General features: G+C 34.6%; 1 protein-coding gene across 1 annotated transcript in view; it reads left to right on the top strand.

Moving 5' to 3' along the window:
* TENM2 (teneurin transmembrane protein 2) overlaps positions 1-23,480 on the top strand; it is a 928,661-nt gene that overhangs the window by 171,611 nt on the left and 733,570 nt on the right. The window contains exon 3 of the mRNA XM_087709674.1: positions 1,815-2,090. Coding sequence (XP_087565800.1) covers positions 1,815-2,090 — 276 coding nt within the window. The remainder of the gene's footprint in view (positions 1-1,814; positions 2,091-23,480) is intronic.

The raw sequence follows: 23,480 nt of genomic DNA, 5'->3' as shown, positions 1-23,480 counted from the left end.
TTTTGGCTTCTCATCTAAGAAGCTTTTTCAGTTCTGACTGACTGATGGGGAATTCCACTATTAGAACTATAAATAGTAAGATTTTGAGATAAATTGTGACCAACTACTTTAAAAAGTAAACAAGTCTCTTGTTTGTTTTTAAAAGTACTACTAGGTTGGTAAATACGTATTCTATTTCAAAGTGTACAGAATAATCCTTTCATCAGAAGAAATTAAGTACCACTTTTTCACATAGTCTGTTTTATTAAAAGCTGTAAAATTTTCTCAGCTATTCATCTCTATTTTATCTATTCATAAAAACTGTTTCTTAGAATTATGGCAACTGTTTCTGAAACTATTCTGTGATGACAGAGCAGCACAGGATGCTCCTTAAAGAGAAAGACAAAATCCCATTCTACCTGAAAAATTGGATACTGTAGTGTGTTGTTCTATACCTCCCCCATATAATAATGTGTAACTCAAAAATAGTTACTAATGTACGATGCAGTACATAGGCTGGCTTCTCATGCTATATTAAACTATATAGACATTTAGTTTGGGTTTAACATGCCATATGACCCCATACACTGAAGTGTGTTAATCATAGTTGACAACTTATCATGCCGTGCCAATCTTGGTAATAATATGATTTATAGAATAGTTATGGCAAGAAAGCCATGATTTAGTATGATATGTGAGCTAACCCTTGAATTTTTTTAGAGACACAGATTCAGAAACCTTTCACTGGAATCAAGTCAAAGTAGATCTCCCTATATATGTTACATATGGGACATGTACACTTATACACATTAGCAAATATAACACTGTAACAAAACCTAATTAGAACAAAGCCCAAAGTACATTGTTGCCAATATACTTTGATTAACATGAATTAAAATCATACAATTTATGTATTGTTTTGAAGTATATTTGAAAGCATATAAGCTCAGTGATCTTGGACATTGCTTTTATATACTAAATAGGGGTAGTATTTACAACAGTTCATTTAGTGACTATTTGAAGTTGGAAAGGCACTGCAAAAAGTGGCTTATGACCGTTGCAATATCCCCAAGGTCACCTGATTTACATTTGTATGCTTGACAACTGGTTCTTATTTGTGACAGTTGCAGTGTCATTGGATCATGTCATGTTACCTTTTGCAACCTTCTGACAAATAAAGTTAATAGGGAAATTAGATTTCCTTAACAACCATGTTACTAATTTAACAACTGCAGTGATTCACTTAACAAATGTGGCAAGAAAAGTCATAAAATGGGGCAAAACTCACTTCACAAATTTCTGGGCTCAATTGTGGTCATAGGACTACCAATAGTAGCCTGGTAGTAGCTAAATTAATGTCTACTTTAAGGTAATTCAGTTCTGTGTCATATATCACTATTAACTTCTAGATCATTTCATTATGATACCTTCTCTACTAATGTACTCATACACAGAACATGTAGGGGAAGCTGTTTTTTCTTTTCATATTTATATATAAGGGGATAATATAACTTTTTAGATACACCTTTAGAAATTCATAGAAAAAATGTTTTTAAATTTCCACAAAAGGGAATAATATTACAATAAAAGCCATAATCCAAAGTAGATATTCATTTTTCTCCCCACTTCCTATCAAGGTTTTTTTTTCTTTCAATACAAGTTAATTCTTCTACTGAACTGTCTAAATACCCTTACTGATATCTGTGCAGCCTAGTTCTATACATCATGAGTTCTGCATGAAAGGACTGTTAGTTTCTTTTCAAATAAATTTACAATTACATTTAAAAACACTCTCCAATTTTTAATTCTCTTTTTTTTCTTTCATATTTTCCTAGGAACTAACTTCACCCTTGCTGAACTAGGAATTTGTGAGCCCTCCCCCCACCGAAGTGGTTATTGTTCAGATATAGGAATCCTTCAGCAAGGCTATTCCCTCAGTACTGGGTCTGATGCTGACTCAGATACAGAGGGTGGAATGTCTCCCGAGCATGCCATTCGACTTTGGGGGAGAGGGATTAAATCCAGGCGGAGCTCTGGTCTGTCAAGCCGTGAAAATTCTGCCCTTACCCTGACTGACTCTGACAATGACAATAAATCAGATGAGGAAAACGGTAGGCCTATTTCTGCAGTACATTTTGTAATGTATATGCATAGGTGACGATGTGATCGCACATGCTTGCCATAATAGACGGTAAAACAAAAGCTGTATTTCCCTTGTGAAGTCAAAATGCTGGTTCGTAGTATGCTTCTATAGGGGAAGTGATCTATTTTTAGGGAACATGAAAAAGAGGTTTAACTCATCCTGATTGCAAATATATAAATTATATTTGGATAAGAGTCTGTCATCAAATGGTATTTATTGTTCTCTCCAAATTTTTAAATGAAAACAAATGGAACTTTGTTGATACAAATGTAAATTGTATCTAAAAGTTTTTCAAAAGAAAATTATCAGGTTGTATATCATCAATTTTGGTAGTTGGATGAAAGCTAATCAAAAGTCATTTTCTAGTTTTAGAATAAACAAAATCTACTAAAATATTTTGTTTTAAATTTTAATAGTTTCAAATTTAGTAGTTTAAAATAGCTTAAACATAGTTGCTAAATGAATTGCTATGACTTACCAGTTTTCACATTAAGATATGAAGATAAAGATTTCATCAAAGTGAAATAAAATTTCTGCTAACACACAATATATCTTTTTTTAAAAAAAATCTGAGGTGAATATATTTATAAAGAAGAAAGATAATACTTTTATTTCTCAAAAAAACCCACTATTGACTATTATTAAATATATAAAGACTTGCCTTAGTGCTAGAAAATATATGACTTTTCATCTGAAAAATCATAGTTTAGGAGAATCAATATATGTTCAGTTCGCCGATTTTCTAAAAAGCAGTATTATCATACACATTGACAAGTGCTCTGGTTTAATACCACAGCATGAACCCTTACAAAGTATCATTAGTTTGCTACTGCCCAGCAATGTTTTCATACATAAAAATGGTTACGTCCTTGAGATCTAAATCAATAAACTGTTATGTATGCATCTCCTAAAATTGTGTACAGGGATGTGGTGAGAAAGAAAGAGACAGAGAGGGAGAGAGATCGAGTCCTGGAATTAAAGATTTGTAGTTTCTAGAGATTCTACTTTTTTCTTCTTTTTTGTTTGTTTGTTTTTAACTGCTGTATGTTGCAATGTTTCATATGCACATATGAAGCTTTAAGGAACAAAATGTGTATAATCTATTATAGTACCTGAGACTTTTTAAAAATCATGGTTTGGTTGCTATTTTAATAATATTTAACAACTCCCAAGGGAAAAATGGCAGTTTGATACTGAATGTTTTATCATTTTATGTTTTTATCATTTCTCTTCAACATGATAAACAATTTTCTTTTAGTATAGCAATTCATATCCAGGAGTGAGGGAATTTAACTTCATTTTTATTGTTGGTGGAATTGTGTGACCCTGGATTTATAGTAAGTTTGTTTCACGTGTTGTTTAAAAGAGTAATTTTTGCAATTATAATAAAGTGTCTCTTTTTTTCTGTATGAAGACAGTAGATGCCAAAGAGAAGAAGCACATATACTGTATCTCATTGGCATTTCACAATACTTCCAACAAGAATTAATCCAGTTTTGATATGTAATTGTGATGTATATTTCTTTTAAAAGTAAAGAATTACATCATTTAATCACTATTGCTGTCCAATAATAACATATTGATTTAAAATGTCACTTTGTAGACACAGAGACATAATTATGAAAGCTGCAACCTGTTGAACATGCATTTGCAGACTAGAGTTAATTATTTCCACTGCAGGAAATTAGTAGAACAGCTGAATCTCTTGTTTATCTATCTGAGATTTATGGAAGGTACTGTGCCTTATCTGAATGTGTCAGCAAGGCATTCATTCAGTGTAGGTAGTGATTTGATCATCTGCATCTGGAGAATTATGTATCAATGTAATACAATGTTCAGCAGAAACACCAATGTAAATTGTACTTGCGCTCACAAAATTAGCTTCTCCATGCCTACACTTTCAAATATGCATTGAAATGTCTTGGGAAGTACAAATGAAAACGTAAGTGCTATAAGTCTTCTTTTAATTATATACTGAAAGTTTAAATAATTTCCATAGCATTTTCTTACATGAATAAATACTTGAGAGAGTTAAAAGCAGAAAAAAGGGATAGCAAAGGCAGATCGACAAAAAAATCTGTTGATATCTACTAATACTTAAATTTAGGAAAGTTAAACTTTGTAATCTGAAATTTTAAATTGATGCACCAATTATTTGCAATATTTGGCCCTATACATTTTTATCCAGATTAATCTAAAATGCAACCTGTACAAAATTACTTTCATCTATAATTTGGGGTGTCTAGCATGCATCTTCAGATGACTCCCTTCTTTTCTGACAGTTGACAAAAAATACTAATACCTCTTGACCTGGTCACCCTGTAGTAGTTGGGTATCAGGATGTGAGGGAAGTATGAGAGCCGTGAGTTCTATTGAACTGATTAACACAACACAAAGAATACTTTGAATATGCTCTTGCATCATCCTTATCATCTGCCTGACCAATAAAAGTAGTGTTGCAATCTTGTAGGATAAATAGTAACAGCAGCAATAGCACTTAGACTTATGTATTTCTTCACAATGATTTTACAGCCCCCTCTAAGCGGTTTACAGAGTCAGCATATTGTCCCCAACAATTTGGGTCCTCATTTTAGTCACTTCGGAAGGATGAAAGGCTGAGTCAACCTTGAGCTTGGTGAGATTCGAACAGCCATATTGCAGACAGCCGGCAGATCTGAAGAAGTGATTGGAGAAATTGTAATCCAAGGAGTAAATTTTCTAACAAAGAGAAAGTTAGAGAGGGAGGGAGAGGAACAATTTATTCTTTCACTCAGACATGGTTTTCCTAAAGAGAAGGGGGAAACTACTGATTTACACAAAATATGTACACTATAAAGAAAAGAAATATTGATTTACAGGGAACTGTAATATGATTTTTTGAAGTATATCTTAACTGGGTTTTACGATTGATAAAAACAAAAGCAGTATCTCAACTGCCCTGTAAAACATGCTAGTTTGAAATTAAAAGTATTTCAGAAGTAATACACAATAGAAATGGACAAACAAAAGCATTAAACAGTTCATAGAATGTATTTGTTTAAAATATCCATAAGCTGTTATTTTCATTATAAAGCCAAATAGTCTAAATCTGCTAATTTTAGTCAATGATATTCAGCAGAATTTTGTAATTGTTGGGTGAGGGGTCAATTTCATGGGAGCACGGAGTTGTCAGTTACATTTAGTATCTTGTAGATGTTTTATTATACGTAGTTATTAGGAGAATAACTTCCAGATGGTACAACATTAAACAGTTAATCCTTTGATCAGTTGGATTATCCTTATCAAAATAATTCCAAGCTTTTAATAAAATTAGTTTAATTGGTGACATTTTAATGTCTACAGTCTTAATAGCACATAAAGATAAGATTGACAGGCAGTTTATTTTCTTCTACCTAACTTATCTGGCCTTTTCATAAAAGCCTTGGCTATTTAGTATAAGATAGGCAAAATGACAGTCATGTTCTACTTATTTTAAGCCCTAGAAGACTATGAACTTGGTTTTTTCTAATTTTGAATTTATGGATTAATCAATCTAAATGATGTAGATTTTGAAAAAGGTGTACTGATTTCCCTAAGATTGGGGTGGTAGTAAAGGTATCTGTATTAAAGGGGTTTTTCAAATGATAAAAGATCAAAAGGCATCAGATAGGCAAATAAGCTTTCCAGCTATAAAGAATGTAAAAACAAAATATTTTTATGTTATTTTGGTTTGGTTTATATTCTTCTCAAATCTGAAGTCCATACTTGTATATAAGTTTAATGCCATATGGTACATCAGCATGAGTATTGGACAAATACAAAATATGAACATTGTTTGTTTGCTGAGTGCATAAACCATTTGCAGAATGCTGGAAAGGAAGAGTAAAGTACTCCCCAATAATGTAAAGGGATTTTTCTCAATAGTAAATTAAGTTTCCTGTTTGAAAGACAGCCATGCCCTCAGGAGCTGGTGCTAGAAATGCATCAGATTAGAGTTAATCATCTACAGAAACTAGGAACTATTTAGGAACACCTTTTGCAAATTTTTATATGTGTTAAATTTCTCCTGGCAAATAGACACTTTGTACAAATTTTGTACAATTATTTCAAAATGTAATATTTAATGTACTAAAAGAAGAGTTTCTATAATTTTAAAAAGAGGTACCTAGCACTTCAATTTTTCAAATGTGATCATTTCCAAAAACTCTCACTCTCTCTCTCTCTCTCTCTCTCTATCTCTCTCTCTATCTCTATCTCTCTATCTCTCTCTATCTCTCTATCTCTCTCTCTATCTTAAGGTGACCAGATTTTCAGATTGGAAAAGAGGGACGCCCTTCACCGGGGGGGGGGGGCAGGCTGGGCTGGCTTAAATTTGTAGGTAGCATAGAACGAATCGATGAGCCAGCCCAGCAGCTGATGGGCGGGAGCTGCCAGCGCCAAAAAAAGCGTGCCTTTTTAAAAAGCGGGCGGGACGCGGGAATATGCATCAAAAGGCGGGGGTGTCCCGCCAAAAGCGGGACGTCTGGTCACCTTACTCTATATCTATCTCTATCTCTATCTATCTATCTATCTATCTATCTATCTATCTATCTATCTATCTATCTATCTATATATATTGTTTAAATAAAAATATATATCCTAAAATACAGCTTGCTAGTTGTCTGATATAAATCATGAATCCATGTCCTATACAGCTAACTTTACGCAGGTTAAGAAGAAGCTATCTTCTTAAACACTAATTATTCACCATAGCCTTGAGGTTGACAGGTAGTTCCAATCCATATGAAAGAAATGCCCTCAGAAACCTTGAGTCATATATCTCTTTATCAAGTTCAATCACTTCCACTTCATTCATTTCTTCTTTCATTCATTCTCCCCTTTCTGGTCTCAACATGGAAACATTTGGGATTTTTAGAACGTTTTGAGGGCATTTCTGCAATTTGATGCAAAATTGTGTCAGACCTTCACTAATTATATTTTTAAGAATACCTACTTTATTTTGAAGCTTCTCAGACTATTTTTTTTGGGGTGGTGGTGGCAGGGAATGACAAAAGGGGGGGGGAAGGTAAGAATCATATTTTGTAAATAATTCAAGGATGTGCTTGGAGGTGTACTAGTGCCCCAAACATACAGGGAAAGCCAGTATTATGGTGAAAATATATTGAAAATAAATCTAAGTGCAAGCACTTTACATCCAATACAATAGATAACTATCAGATATACATGTGTTTCCTGAAACAATTGGTATTATGAAGAAGGTATTCATCTTCCTTCAGTTACTTATTTATTTAGTATATGCCAATGCAAACATTAGGCAGGAGCTTACAGAGTAATGTTTTGCCGCTTAAGATTGCTAGTTTGTTTAGTTCATGCTCATATGCTATCCAGAAGTGTGCACCACAGGTGGAAAACTAGCTCCACACTTATTGATAAAAAAGAAATCCAATCGTGTTGGAGATATATGAAAATGAGTTTCAAAATAGGGAAGAACTATACTTTATGATTTCAAAAACAACTAAAAATTCTAAAAATAGATAGTGTGATATTTGTTGGCCTTTGTGTGCAAACTTGGCATCTTAATATATATTATAAGGCTTTGGTTCTTATATATGTACTTATCCATATGCATGAACCATGTGCATGATTTTGTCTGAGCTGAGCTGAACCTGCCTACTAATTGGACTGGAAAGAGGTAAAGAATTCCAGGACTATAAAACAGACTAAGATTTAAAAATAAAAATAAATCTGGAAAGAGACATACTGTTGCTACAAAAACTCCAGTTATGCACCGGGAATTCAGCTTGACCAGAGGGCTTTACCTTTTATGCATGATTTGAAGAGCATGAAGATTATAGTATTCCAAGGTGCATTTAGCATTCCTTGATTAATTTGATCTGAATTTGATATGAATTCCAAAAGGAATTACATGAGCCTCAGCTACCAGTTTAATATGCAAACTGAAAGTATCCACACAGTTTTAAAAGTTATGTATTAAGAAGTCATACTGAATACAATAAGTGGATTTCCTGACATGCTGTATATGTTTAGAGTTGCAGTCTTAGTTATTAAGTTTTCCCCTAATTATCAAATCAAAAATGTATCAATATACATCTAGAGAAATTTCAAATATTTATTATTGTTTTGTGTTATTAGTGCAGAAATTAAATGGATTTATGGAATGTATTCAGTTCTGAACCAACTTTGTCTATATTCAGGTGCATAATTACAAATATTTCAAATTAGTACACATCAGTGAAACAGGGAAATTACATTTTGAGACATAGCACCTACATTCACAATCTCTCCAAATGAATGAAATATACTAATTTTAACTATCTACAACTACTGTTACTGCAAAAAATACATAGAAAATGACCTGCATAATGGCCCTAATTGAACCACCAAACTAAGAGCTAAGTAGTACATGCTGTGGAAGATGTTGCATGCTTTTAATCCTTTGCTTAAGCCCTTTGCTTAAACTTAAATCCTTTGCTTAGAAACTTACACTACTAAAAACAAAATATTACTCTTAGAAAATAATTATGTTTTATGACATTTCTTGGTTCAATTATACATGCACATATACATAAAATCACATAATTCAGATATTTCTTTACATGGAAAAATTATCATTTTACAAAATTTCACATTTCAAAAGAGTTTTATATATGTGATAAGACATTCATTTCCAAAGCTCCATATACTTTGTTAATACTTCAGAAGAATAAAACATGTGTGACAGATCCATCAGAAAATCATACTCAGAAGAACATATTAAAGATGAAATATAAGAAATTTTATATCAAAAGTATATTTTTTTAAAAAAAATAAGTAGTCAGTGATAAATTATTACAACGGTATTACAAAGATGGTACAAAATTGTTTTAAGAAAAGTTGAGAAAGTTGATACTGATTTTAAAATTAGTATAGAACTTTTATACATTTATTGGAAATCAATTATATAGCACAATATAAATAGAAATAACTATAAAACACTTTATAGTTATTTACTATTTCCCAGTTCACTGAGAATATATATACACATATGTATATATGCAAATAAATGTACCATATTTTTCTGTCTATAAGATGCCCGCATGTATAAGATGCCTCATGATTCATGTAGCTTCTTGTAGTAAACACACTACCAGCCATCACTGTGCAGAAGCCATCTTGTTAGAAGGAGTAATACACAAGAACAGGAAATGCATCATAGGAACAATAGAGATGAAACCTAGAGTGGCAATGTGATGCAGGTGACAACTACAGTAGAGAAGAATGGTAGAGCTGCATATAAGACAGAGGCTCATCCAGCATGTATGGCCTTCTCCTCTACCTCCTGTTTATAAGACAACCCTCCATAAGTAAATATTTTTTTTTAAAAGCATAATCTTATACATGGAAAAATATGTTACTTGTTTTATATCATCTGAGATTTTAAAATATTTTGTTGTATTTCGGATTGGGAAGTGATATGGATTGCACAAAATGTGACTGACACAAAGGCAATCAGAGAGAGGTTCAGAGCTGAGATTAGAGGATAATAATACCATAGTGACTTGTTCAAAGGATAAATGTCCTTTCTTGTTATTGAAAACTTGAAATGCAGTGTGTGAGTCTCAAAGCGTCTATGTGTACACACATAAAAAGTGATAAATATAGTCCACACATTTAATTCTAGACAAAAGGTTGACAAGTGGTATAAATAAACATATGTTCTTCTTCTGATAAAATGTCTTTGAAAGATAACTACTTAATTATAAAAATACATATTGACTTCAAAGTATTTGTATTTGGAGCAAAATAAAATACCAGTGAAACTGTATTTAAACCTGAATATGGCAACTAATTTTCTGGTTATAGTCCATTGAGGAGCAGATGTCATAGCACTTGTAACATTTCCTAATTATTAATTTAATCCAGTTCATTTTTACCCCAATCTAGTCATAAAATCTATATATAAAAGTCATATTAAAAATATGTTTCCATATACTAATGTAAGGAACAGGGTAGGAAAGCAAATCTGCTTCCAAAACATGAGATGAGTGAGAATCAGTTTATATTATCCATGCTCAAAAATGTCCTATCCAGCTGGAGCCATCTTTGAGTATCTTTGGGGTTGGCACAGTAAGGCTGGCTGGAGCTGTGGAAAAGGAGGGTAGAGTAGAGATAGCTAAGGGGAATATGTTGCCAAAATAGCATTCTTTCTTCTGGAACCAAGGACACTCTCACCACCATCTGGAGGGACGTGGATGGAAGGCATCCAAGATGGGGAGAGAAACCTGATTCGGGCATGTGATGCCAGTGTGTAATGTGGGGAAGTACTTTGGATTTTGAACTTTGTGGGGAAAACCTGGGGGACTGCAGATTCAGGTTTTTACCAGCTGTGCCAATATGACATGCCTAATAAATCTATACTTTGAGCAATGCTGCCTTGGGGTTTTGATTTCATATGGGCTGTTACTTGAAACCCCGACAGCGACTACATATTCTTCATCATGAGTCCACTGAAACATGCAAACTGGGTTGAGTTTGTGGTTTGTTTTTTTTAGCTCATTTTTGAAACTGTTACTTTTTAAAAAAAAATTACAAAGTAGTTTTCCTTTGGCTTCTTCTTGGATGGATGGATTTGTTCCACCTAAGTAGTATCAAGACCCAGGCTTACTTCCTTTCTAAGACCAGCAAAATTGGCCAGATGCTGCCACCTGCTGAAATGCAATGATATTTTGTTTAATCAGAGAAAATGAAATAAGCTACTTTCCATTTTCTATAATGCCAAGAGATATATGAAACATTCCTAATAAATATGTCTAAATTAACAGTTCCAGCTCCAAAAATATTTTTTACATTTTTGCAAGTAATTATTTCAAAATTCTCAACATTTAGAGAAAAATTGTCACAATCTAATTAGAATTGGCATTACTATTTACTTGATAGGTGATAGGAGTTAATGACTGATGAATCTCTCAAGTCCAGTTATTTTGGAAATACCTCTTTGTATTGTATTTTATGTTTTGAATTGTTTATTGAAGTAGTCTTCAATATTTATATCCCATACTTATAGATTCCTTTCACTGGATAGCTAACCAAATATTTCAAAGCTAATACTTACTTAAGTGAATCAGAATAACTCTGGTTGTTAGTCTTTCTGTCTGTATTTTTTTTTAACAATTTGGTTATCAATTCTATAGAAGTATTTTACTAGAAAAACAACTTTGCATTTAGTAGCACCAAAAATACAAAAAAAAATATAAAATTTTTCTTTGCTTATGAACAAATGGATCTTATGGATTCCCTATCTGAAAGACAGTATTCATTCAAATTAAGACACTCTGGAAAACTAGCTAATAAATGATTTCATAGAAATAATGACTTTCAATCCTTACTATTATTAAGGTAATTGATAATTTTGTTATGAAGAAGTATTTTTAAAATTTTGGTTATCACAGACTGTTATTTTTCTACATTATTACCATTTTCATCCCACTAGTTATGATCTCCTTGATAAAAGGAATACTAATTCATTAAAACATGGCATTTTAATACAAAAGTTTTAAGTCATTGTAATTCAATTTCCGTACTTAGAAATTTAAGCAACTTGGCCAAATATTATTAGCTGTGGTTTTAATCAGGGGTGAACATAAGGAGCAATTCCATTACTTTTTTAAAAATTCTTCTAAAATAAATTGTTCTGTCAAATTTTCAATTTTTTTTAATCTTTATTCTTAAATATATGTTTCTTATAAATAAATTATATCTTGCTTCATTTTTTTCCAACATAACTAAATACTTTTGTGAGGGAAATTTTCCCCATTTATATTCCAAACTAGGAATCTATACATCATGGTTTGTTTATGTATTTTCTACGTGTTTTTCTTTTGAACCATTTAAATAGACAGAGTGAGGAAGAAGAGGGATGTGAGATGGGTAGTTTTGAACTGTTGAAGACTTTTCCTTCTCTGACAGAAAACACTACAGATCTCAAAGCAAATGAACCACTTCTTTTTAGAAAAAAAGTGAGTTTGTCTGTTTTTGTGACCAAAATTTTAGTATATACTGTATGTTTAGCATTTAATTTAGAAATAAAACATCAAAAGCTTCATCTTGTAGTGCTTAGGAGTATTTCAAAACTGGTAAGGAAAGGAAAGTTTACAGTTTATTAGGATTTGTATGCCGCCCACTCTCGAGAGACTCAGGGCGGCTTACAGATAAAGCAGGAAGGGGGAACATATAAAAATTAAAAAGAACAGACATTAAAATTTCACAACATTCATATAGCTTAGAATGGGGCTGGGTAAATCAACAGCCCCAGGCGTGCCAGAACAGCCAGGTCTTAAAAGTTGAATATCTGGGATATTTCAACTCGCAATTAAAACTGCATATATTGCTTTATAGATAATTGCTTTATATAAAAAGAGCACCAAAGAATGCTGGTTTAGAATTTGAAAGACTTTATATTTTGAATTATTTTTTGTTTACTATTTTAGTTTTATATCCTGTTGTATCTAGACTTTCAAAAACATGCAATTGTGGGATGCAAGCAAAAAAGCAGAGGTGAAAATCAGATTGTGCAATTCAAAAACATTCGTGTGACGTCAGCTGCAGCTCAAAAAGTATTATCCCAAGAAGAGTCACCCGTTTTGGGAATGCTTAAAATTGTATAATTGCACATTTCTTTTGTATTTCAGGACAATATTGTAGATACATGTGAAATTGCCTTGGAATGCATAGAACATTATGCAGATGATTTTCTGTTCATTCAATGGGATTTTTATAAACTTATTTTACTTTGTCTCATAGTGGATATTTTTTATATCTGCCTGACATACTGGTAGGAATGGGATGTGCAAATCAAGATGCAACCTCAATTTTTCTCATGATCAGAAATAATTTACACATTTTGACCATTAAATTTAAAATATATTATTATTTATTGTCCAATTATTGTACCATACTTTAAATACCTTGAATATGTAGTGTCAGGTATGGTTAATTGCCTGTTAGATGTGCATTAGAATCGATTAGAATAATAGCAATCAGAAACCATCAACTACTTTTCAATTGTGAAGACAGATGGTTCAGTGGTGAATATAAAAGCAGTTTGTGTTTTTCAAAATGTGGCAGAATAATTTTGGAAAGGGACTATTAAACTTAATCATCCATATGTTCAGCACTTTACTTGTTTTTTTCCCCTCTAGTATGGACATAAAATTCACCATCCCTTCAATATGAATTTGACATTTTCCTTGGTTCCTCCCACACAATGTAAATCTTTCATAAGATGCTAAATATGTGATACATTATTAAAAAAAATGAAACAAACAACCTGAATGTAGCTGTCCTTAAATGAATTTAAATGGAGATTTTTCAGATCACTAAAGTTTCTCTCTGTGGAATTTGGTGTGTTTGAAGATGTAATTGATGTATGTATGTAATATATGTTTTCGTAGGTATGCTGGTCTTCTTGTATGAAGATGGCGAGTAGGATCTCGCTGAAACATTGCCAAGACAATCTCAATCTTACACCAGAATATATAGCCTTTTTGTTACATTTTAAAAATATTACATACATACATACCCGGGGTTGTAAAAATCTAATAGATACCTTTCACCCTGGCTTCTCTGATAACGGATAAGAGCCTGTGGCCTAATGGCTAAGATGTCTGCCTAGTATGTAATATAGCCCAGGTTCAAATCCCAGTAAGGGTATGGCTAGCTGATGAGAGCTAAATAGCTTGAAATAGATCTATACTAGTCTCCCTTTATTTATTTATCAGCACAAATACAACAAAATGTAACAAAAAGGCAACAGTAAAAATATTGGGTTTCTGCTTGGATGGTCTCTTGTGACGAGCCGAAGGACAGAGAATGGAAGTAGTGATCTTCCTCCCATATTTGGGCATACCTGACACTACATATTCATACACATACACATACATATATATACATATACACATATATATATATATGTTTTTTTTTAAATTGTGCTGATAAATAAATAAAGGGAGACTAGTATAGATCTATTTCAAGCTATTTAGCTCTCATAGCAATAGCAATAGCAATAGCAGTAGACTTATATACCGCTTCATAGGCCTTTCAGGCCTCTCTAAGCGGTTTACAGAGAGTCAGCATATTGCCCCCAACAATCTGGGTCCTCATTTTACCCACCTCGGAAGGATGGAAGGCTGAGTCAACCCTGAGCCGGTGAGATTTGAACCGCTGACCTGCTGATCTAGCAGTAGCCTGCAGTGCTGCATTTTAACCACTGCGCCACCTTGGCTCATCAGCTAGCCATACCCTTACTGGGATTTGGTTGTGACTATATATATATATATATATATATATATATATATATATATGTATGTATGTATGTATGTATGTATGTATGTATGTATGTATGTATGTATGTATGTATGTATGTATGTGTATATATATGTATATATGTATATATGTATATATGTATATATGTATATATGTATATATGTATATATGTATGTATATATATATATATATATATGTGTGTGTGTGTGTGTGTGTGTGTATGTGTGTGTGTGTGTGTGTGTGTGTGTGTGTGTATATATATATATATATATATATATATATATATATATATATATATATATATATATATATATATTTATATTTATATTTATATTTATATTTATTTATTTATTGTCACAACCCCTGGTAAGCCCCAATTATGGGAGGAAGCTAACTGCTTCCATCATCTGTCAATTGGCTCGTCACAAGAGTCCATCACGACACAAACCCAATATTTTTACTGTTGCCTTTGTTATATTTGTGTTTTTTTATTTGTGCTGATAAATAAATAAAGGGAGACTAGTAAGGGTATTCAGCAGATGGATGTGTTGCTTTTGAAAACAGCACCAGTATGTGCCCATGTGTGTGTGTTAGTGTCTGTGTGTTTGTACTTCATTTGATAAGTACAGAAAAAAAGAAAGAAATTCTGAATGGTTGGTTCCATTAATTATAAAATGAATTTTTAATTACATTAACTCTACTAATGTAGAGTGAAATATTAATATTTTATAATAGTATTAATAATTTAATAATTTTCTTGTTTTTAATAAGAAAACATTGCAACTATTGATCTAATTACATCTCAATTTTCTAAATGTTACTAAATTGTATACAAAAATACTAATTCATTTAATTATTAATTTAGATAAGAGAACTGGTTTCTCTCACATTATATTTGGGAAGATTGATTATTTTAGAGATACCGGTAGGTTTTCAAAATTAAATATTTTCCTCATATTGGCCAGCTAATATGCATGTGGTGAAAATAAATCAAATTTGTTTATGATCATACTACATATGGTTTCATTGAATGGAATAGGTCTTGAATTACATTAATTAACTGTATCATGATGAATGTTCCTTGATCTCTATAAAATCTGTATTTCAAAACATGTTTTTATGTAATTAATTGTGAATAACATTTTTTAATATGTAGGAAAGTAAATTTTATGGCATATATGTAAATTAAAAAAAAACATAGAATATAGTGAATAGGTTTTGATATTGGAATATTTTGCCCTAAAAGAAGTTGAAGGTTGGTTAATAGATGTGAAAATAATGTGGAAGTAAGTCAAACATGTGTATATATGAAATGCTTATGCAATTGTCCACCAGTCAGCAAGCGGAATGAATGATGACCATTCCATGTTTAATGGGCTATCATCCCTGGAGATACAGTGGAGGTATGGAGTCTACAAAATTGTTGCATCATTTTTAATGGATGGTCTGTATTCTCCTGTGGGTCATGTTATATTTTTAGTTTTTTCAATTTTTTCTTAAGAGTTTTATTTGTTTTGATTGTTTTATTGTATTTGTTTATTGATTTTTGTTATTTTAACTCTGTGATTCACCCAGAGCCATGTATATGAGATGAGAAGTTATATAATTTGAACAAACAAAAAACATATTTGTAAATAAAGGTGCAAGAAATGGATAATATTGTATTGGGTGAAGACACTTAGGTGCATCTACATTGCAAGTAGATAATACCAATTATGCAGTATTTAGAATGTTAATAATTTACAATAAATATTATATAAACTATATGTTTCAATAAGGAGCATTAATCTAAAATTTAATGTATCAAGAATTTGACAGAAAATAGAATAAATTGAACAGTTAACATTAAAGTAAAGCAGCATCTTTATACTTTGATAGAGCAGAATAAAGGTATGTGAATAGTATCTGATCTGTTTCTTTTTTAGGAGAAACATGCAATGAAGTATGTAATAGCAATAGCACTTAGACATATACCGCTTCACAGTGCTTTTACAGCCCTTTTAAAGTGGTTTACAGAGTCAGCGTATTTCCCCCATCAATCTGGGTCCTCATTTTACCCACCTCGGAAGGATGGAAGGCTGAGTCAACCTTGAGCTGGTAGGACTTGAACTGCCAAACTGCTAGCAGTCAGCAGAAGCAGCCTGCAGTACTGCACTCTAACCACTGCGCCACCATGGCTCAGTAAGAAATGTATGTGGTGAAATCAGAAGATTGGATTAATATCAGTGGTGCTGAATGATTGTGAAAAGAGTGATCAGTATGAAATACTAAGGTATTTTTATCATGAATTAAAATCAAACATGATTGAATTGAATTGAATTGAATTGATTGAAAGAAAAGGGTGCATACCATTCACCATCCCCTTCTTAGTAAAGATAAAATTTTGTATTTCTTGTGTGGCAATCAATTTAGTGCTATATATTTATGTTATGGTTTAATTGCAAAGAACCACATCAATGTAGGATAAAATAAATATTGCTCAACATTTTAACATCTTGCATTTAAATATCAACCCATACTGTTTTATATTAAATCAAAATAAAGACAAGATACATTAAAAAGATCAAAATGAACTGTTCTTATAAAAAACTGCTATTGCACCCTGCCTTAATTAAATGCATAGTATTTTAAGGTAAAGAAGCAAATACTGTTTACTAACCCTACATATCAACTTTTTCCTGAGCCACACATTCTGAATCTAGTATAGAAAGTCTTGTGATATTTAGGTGAGACAGACACCTGTCACAGACGCTGATCCTCTGATATTGTCTGATTACTATCAGTGCTTTTAAACACTGTATCCAAACTGTGTTGAATATAGCCAGAACAGGTTTGTTAGAAACATTTCTTTAAGACTCCTTGATTTCAGTGTTATTTATTATCATCTGAGGATCACTGAGAAGATTTCTCATCTATGAAAAATCATCTTGATAGGATATTTTTGGTATCCTATAAAGAGACATGGTGGCATAGTGGTTAGAAAGCAGTACTGTATGATAACTCACCACTCACTCCAGGAGTTCAATTCTGAGTGGCTCAAGTTGGACTCAGCCTTCCATCCTTCCAAGGTTGGTAAAATGATCATCCAGATTGTTGGGGGCAATATACTGACTCTTTAAACCACTTATAGAGTTCTATAACACCCTATGAAGAAGTATGTAAGTCTAGGTGCTATTGCTATGATTTAGAATAGGACTGATGAGATTGGGTTCAATTTGCCATTCAGTTACAAAATTTATTGTGTAGCTTTAGCCCATCTGTCACTTAGTCTTCCTCATGGTTTTTGCTAACATAATATCAGAGGCCACTGTCTTACATCTTGTCTTTTACTTGCAGCATAGCTATGCTTGCTTGCAAAGTGGGCTATAAATGCATTTAACAAACAAACATATTTGTCACTTGTTTGTTAAATTTGTTAAATTACTGCAAGATTAAATAATTTTGAAAGCACAGGCTAGGTTCCTAGATTATACTTTATCATATTTTATTGAACAAAGCTCAGGTGAAAAAGCCACATGAAATGCCTCACTTTATAAATAGAGCATTCAGACTGCAATATTTTGATTCACAAAAGATTCTAAGTCAAACCATATTAAGACAATGTAATATGCAAACCCAGTTATTTTTTTCACAGTTTACTGAGCAGCTTTATTATTTAGAAACACTCAGTTAAATTATTTCAAAGAGTAGTTAGAGAAAATAACTGCGCAAAAATTTGATTAATACAGAACATTGATTTGGCATTTCACACGCATCTACATCTTGCAAAAAACAGCTTCTTATGATTCTTATTTGGAAGACAAGTAGACATTCGGAAAAGAAATACTGGTTGTTATATCATCTCAACGAATATTATTTATAACTTAGGGCTTTGATGAACAGCTAATGTTTCTTACATCATTTTTACTTTTGGAAAACATCTCGGTATCCAAACTCCTTAGTTGCTTGATTGTTAATCAATTGATGAATAATGGCATCTGGGATTCTGATCTCATGAATAAATATGCACCTTCATCTCCAAGTCAAAACCTCCTGGGGTGGACTCAAAGAACCAAATTTAAGGGGAATGGAAGGAGATTAAAAGGGGGGACTGCACATGTAGAAGTGTATCTGCACTTAACATTTAAATGGTCCTGTTCTGTGCTGATGCTATTGACTCTAAACTAGTTTAAGAGAATCCCGAGATTCTTTGACAATAATTTCAGAATATTCAGTCTGGATAATAGGCTGCCACATTCTTCCATTGGACAAGATCCTGCTTTAGTGTCCTCTAAGCTTTCCTTTCTATGGCCAGGCCTTCATGCGTAGACTTGTTTTCATGGATATAAATGTGGATGATATGGATATGGTGACACTTGTGAAGACTAACAGAAACAGACACAGATGTAGAAGGAATGACATATATAGATATATACTTTCACATGTATATGCTATGATATAGTAGCTAAGATCTTGTACAAAAAGCAGTTTCTAGTTTTCAGGCTGAGAAGTTGATTGGGTGACTTTCAGACATTTTCTCTCAACCCTAGATTGGAAAGTTAAAAATAAAAGGTATATCGACCCACACTGGGCAAGTGGGGTAGAGTATGATCTATAACCTTTAATGACACACCATTCACCCTGCAGTAGATTTATATTCTTCCAGGAAAAAAGAGGTATATCACTCATCATCTCTATGTAAGTCCCTATGAAAATTACAATATAGTAGGATGTATCCCACATCCTTTACAGCATGTGACTATAACTATCCAGAAATAACTGCAGTTAAGATCAGTGGGGGAGGCCAGTCTTTTATATACATAGTTTTTGGATTACAGACTTTCTGTGTATTTAAAAATGCAAGATCTTTATATTAAAAGAAAGAGAATACTTGGCTTTTTTATTGTTTCTCTTTGAATATTGCTGATTGGTTAAGAAACTACTTCAGAATTGTGTAATCGCCATACATAAGTTCTGAAAGTTACATCAGATAGTAAGAAGTGAATACGTTGCTTGTACTGCTGTGTATCTCTAGTAATAGAATTTGAAGTGCTAGGGCTCTTGCATCCATTTCTGAATGTATTATCAGTTGATTAAATTAACTGCCTGGATCAGTACAGTGAGAAGAGATGCAGTAATGGTATTACAGAATTAGTATGCTATGATGAATTGTCAAGAAAAGTAACTGTGACAGCCCTGTGGCTGTATGCACTTAGCCATGCAATTTATAGCTATTTGAAAAGCCAAGGACTTTTCAGTTTTAGTTAGGGTATTTTTTTTTCTTTTGACAGAAGTGGGAGAACATTTGTAGAAGAATGGGTTTACATTGGGTTTGTAATATAGGAACAAAGGTAAGAGACTCTCTTTAGCTGTTACAATTTGGATGATATGCTGTGAACAAGGAATGAGGAAGGATGCCATTTATTACAGTTGTAGCTATTCCTGTAAGTAGATTTATAGTGTTGTTGCTTTACAGTTGTGGAAGATAATACTACTCTGGGTGATATAAAAGTAAATGCAATCTCTCTTCACAATTCCCTTTTCATATAGAGTACTGTAAATACTTGTGTTCTACATGCCACAAAGTTATTGTTTCTGTGGTTGATGCTGGTGGATATAACCAGTGTTATTACAATACATTTAAGATACTACCAAATATTTATCCAGTTGTTGCCATTTTGCAGATATCAGTAAGACAAGTAAACTAATTGTTAGACAGGCTTTCTATGTTTGTCATTACAAAAATTGGCATCAGTATTCCAATGAATTGTTAAAGTAATAACTACTTAAAAATTAGTTATTTTCAGTATCAATGTAATGATCAATTAGAAGCCAATATTTGTGCCTCTTCAATTTTAGATACAACCCCATATCCTCTATTAATTATATATACATGTAGAATTATGATCCCTGTGGGAGGATTGGTTCTTGAAGTGCAAAAATTATTAAATATTACCTTTGTTTGGTCATATCATTGCCATTGTTTGTTAATTGGAGCTTAACCCTATATGACAAAATCTTTTTTTTAACTATCTAATTTGTTTGGCTTTCTTGACTATCACATGAGCATCAGTGAGTTCATGGAAATAAAGATTTCAAGTCCCATTTTTTAAAATATGTTTTTATTACTTGAAATAATTAAAAATACAAATGCATGACAGAAAGAGAACAATCATAGAAGTAAAAAAAGAAAAGTGAAATCAGTCTTTTAATAAAATGTCATGTCTGAAAACTCTACAATTCCTAATATATTGATAAATTCTAATCTTCATCCAATATTGTAATATTCAACATATCATCCAAAATTATCTGGATCCCTTTCAGTCGGGTTTCAGGCCTGGTTATGGCACTGAAACTGCTTTGGTCGCGCTGATCGATGATCTCTGGTGGGCCAGGGATAGAGGATATTCCTCTATCCTAGTGCTTCTTGACCTTTCAGTGGCCTTCGATACCATCGACCATGGTATCCTTCTGCGACGGTTACGGGAGGTGGGAGTGGGAGGCACCGTCTTAAGGTGGTTCTCCTACCTCTCGGAGAGGTCACAGTCGGTGTTGGTTGGGGGACAGAGATCGACCCCTAAGCCCCTCAAAAATAGGTGCCGCAGGGTTCGGTCCTGTCCCCCCTCCGATTTAATATCTACATGAAGCCGCTGGGTGAGATCATTCGCCAGCACGGGATCGAATATCAATATGCGGATGATACTCAATTGTATCTGTCTGCCCCATGCCAATTCAGCGAAGCAGTTGAAGTGATGTGCAAGTGCCTGGAGGCTGTCAGGGTCTGGATGGGAGCGAACAAGCTTGCACTCAATCCAGACAAGACCGAGTGGCTATTGATGCTGCCTCCCAAGGATGGTCCAGACATTCCACCTGTTAGCCTGGGGGGTGAAATTATACACCCCTCGGAGAGGGCCCGCAATTTGGGTGTCCTCCTGGATCCACAGCTGACGTTAGAACACCATCTGTCAGCTGTGACCAGGGGGGCCTTTGCCCAGGTTCGCCTGGTGCACCAGTTGCGGCCCTATCTGGACTGGGAGGCACTTCGAATGGTCACTCATGCCCTCGTCACCTCAAGACTGGATTACTGTAACATGTTCTACATGGGGCTGCCCCTGAAGAGTGTTCGAAGACTACAGTTGGTCCAGAATGCAGCCGCGCGAGCGATAATGGGTGTACCTAGATACACCCATGTTACATCCATCCTCCGCGAGCTGCACTGGCTCCCCATTGGTCTCCGGACGCGCTTCAAGGTTCAAGTCATTACTTTTAAAGCCCTACATGGTATAGGAGCTGGCTACCTGAGAGACCGCTTCCTGCCATTTACCTCCCAACGACCAATAAGATCGTACAGGTTGGGCCTCCTCTGGGTGCCGTCGACCGGACAATGCCGGCTGGCGGCCCCCCGAGGGAGAGCCTTCTCCGTAGCTGCACCGGCCCTGTGGAATGATCTACCCGTAGAGATCCGGACCCTTACCACTCTCCCGGCCTTCTGTAAAGTGACCAAGACCTGGCTGTTCCGGCAGGCCTGGGGCTGTTGATTAACATCCAGCCCCACTTAGACTGAATGAATGGTGTATTGATTTTAATAATTGTATCTCTTCTTAATTTTTTAATGCTTTTATCTTGCTTGTGAGCCGCCCAGAGTCCCAATGGGAGTGGGCGGCATACAAATTTTATTAAACTGAAACTGAAACTGAAAATCATATTTATAATGCTAATGATATCTGTTTGAAATTCAGCAAGGAAATATACTAGCATCTGACTTAATATTAGCTAATTCTTATTAAACATATTTGGAACTGTATATACCAGATGTATATAATCATACAATTATAGCTTTTTAAAAAGTATTTCTTAATTTTGAAAAAAAATATGAAAATGATGTTGAATAAATTCAGCTGTGCGGGTTTGGAATGGCGACCGGGCTTTTTCGCTCTACACAAACTTGGCGAAAAAGCACCGGGAAGCCTCCAAACGGACCGCAAAAATATTTGGAAACAGCCCCTGGGAGAGCCTGAGAGCTGCGGAATCCAAAGGACCTGAAGAAATCCGGAGGCTTAACATTCCCTCCACAGTGGCAGCCCGGGTTGTCCAGCTGCGTGAGGACGGCGGCGACGGCGGTGCGTGGCGGTGATAGCGGCGCGCGGACGTTCGGAGTCTCCCCTACCACCTTACCACCTTGGATCCCTGGAAGCCCCTGGTGCTGCCTGGTGAGCCCCCTGGCCATTTATCTGCTGGCCCCTGGTCCTATTAGTCGCCCCTGAGCAGCGGATCAGCAGCTGCTGGAGTTGGAAAGAAAGCGTGGAGGAAAGCATGGAGGGAAATGGCGGCGCCAAACAGCTGACTCACAGCATTACATCCTTACATCCTCCTTTCTGGCCAGCCTGTTGACTTCGCTGGAGCTGAGTGACTGTGACTGTGACTGTGAGCCCTGGTGACTAGTGAGCTGAGAGGGGCTAATTTTTAATTTAGTTGTTCATTTTAAAGAAGGGGGCTGTCGGAGGCTGCATTGAAACTGCGGATTGAATGGTGTGCTTGCTACCGTCCTAGACGCCCCCCCCCCCTCGGATCTATCTTTGCTCACTTTACTATCTGTTACCTATTCTATTATTTATTATCTGCTGCCTTCTCCTGCGGCCCCTAGGAAAGACCTGGCCGTCCTAGGCTAACTGGTGTGCTTCCCGGGTAGGGAAGAGGACGATCTTCGAATTGGGCTCTGCGTCGTTGTGGCCCCCTCCGGACTTTGCTCCCTGCTTGCTTGACCATTGGGAGGAGTAGGATTGTGGCTTGGCTGGCAGGAAGCGATAGAGGATGGCGGCTGCAGTGACGAGGATTGAGCCCCGAAAACACCAGCATTTTTCCCTCCATCTGCAAGAGTGGCACAAGTCAGCCTCGAACTTTGGTCCCCTACATTGGGGCCCTCATCTACCTTTAGGAAAGAGACTCTTGAATATACAGCCCGCTAACCTCCACCAGCGGGGTAAGACTACATGGTTGCCTTTTACGAACTTTGGAGCTTCACATTCAATCTTGCTTGTGTACGGCCACCTTATATGTTACGCACTTTTGACTTGGTGGC

This window comes from Thamnophis sirtalis, unplaced genomic scaffold (genome assembly GCF_051295495.1).
Source record: "Thamnophis sirtalis isolate CommonGarterSnake01/CBP01778 unplaced genomic scaffold, rThaSir2_p1.2 scaffold_3, whole genome shotgun sequence".
Classification (NCBI taxonomy): domain Eukaryota; kingdom Metazoa; phylum Chordata; class Lepidosauria; order Squamata; family Natricidae; genus Thamnophis; species Thamnophis sirtalis.
Note: the sequence above shows the minus strand (reverse complement) of the source record. Positions and strands in the feature narration are given on the sequence as shown.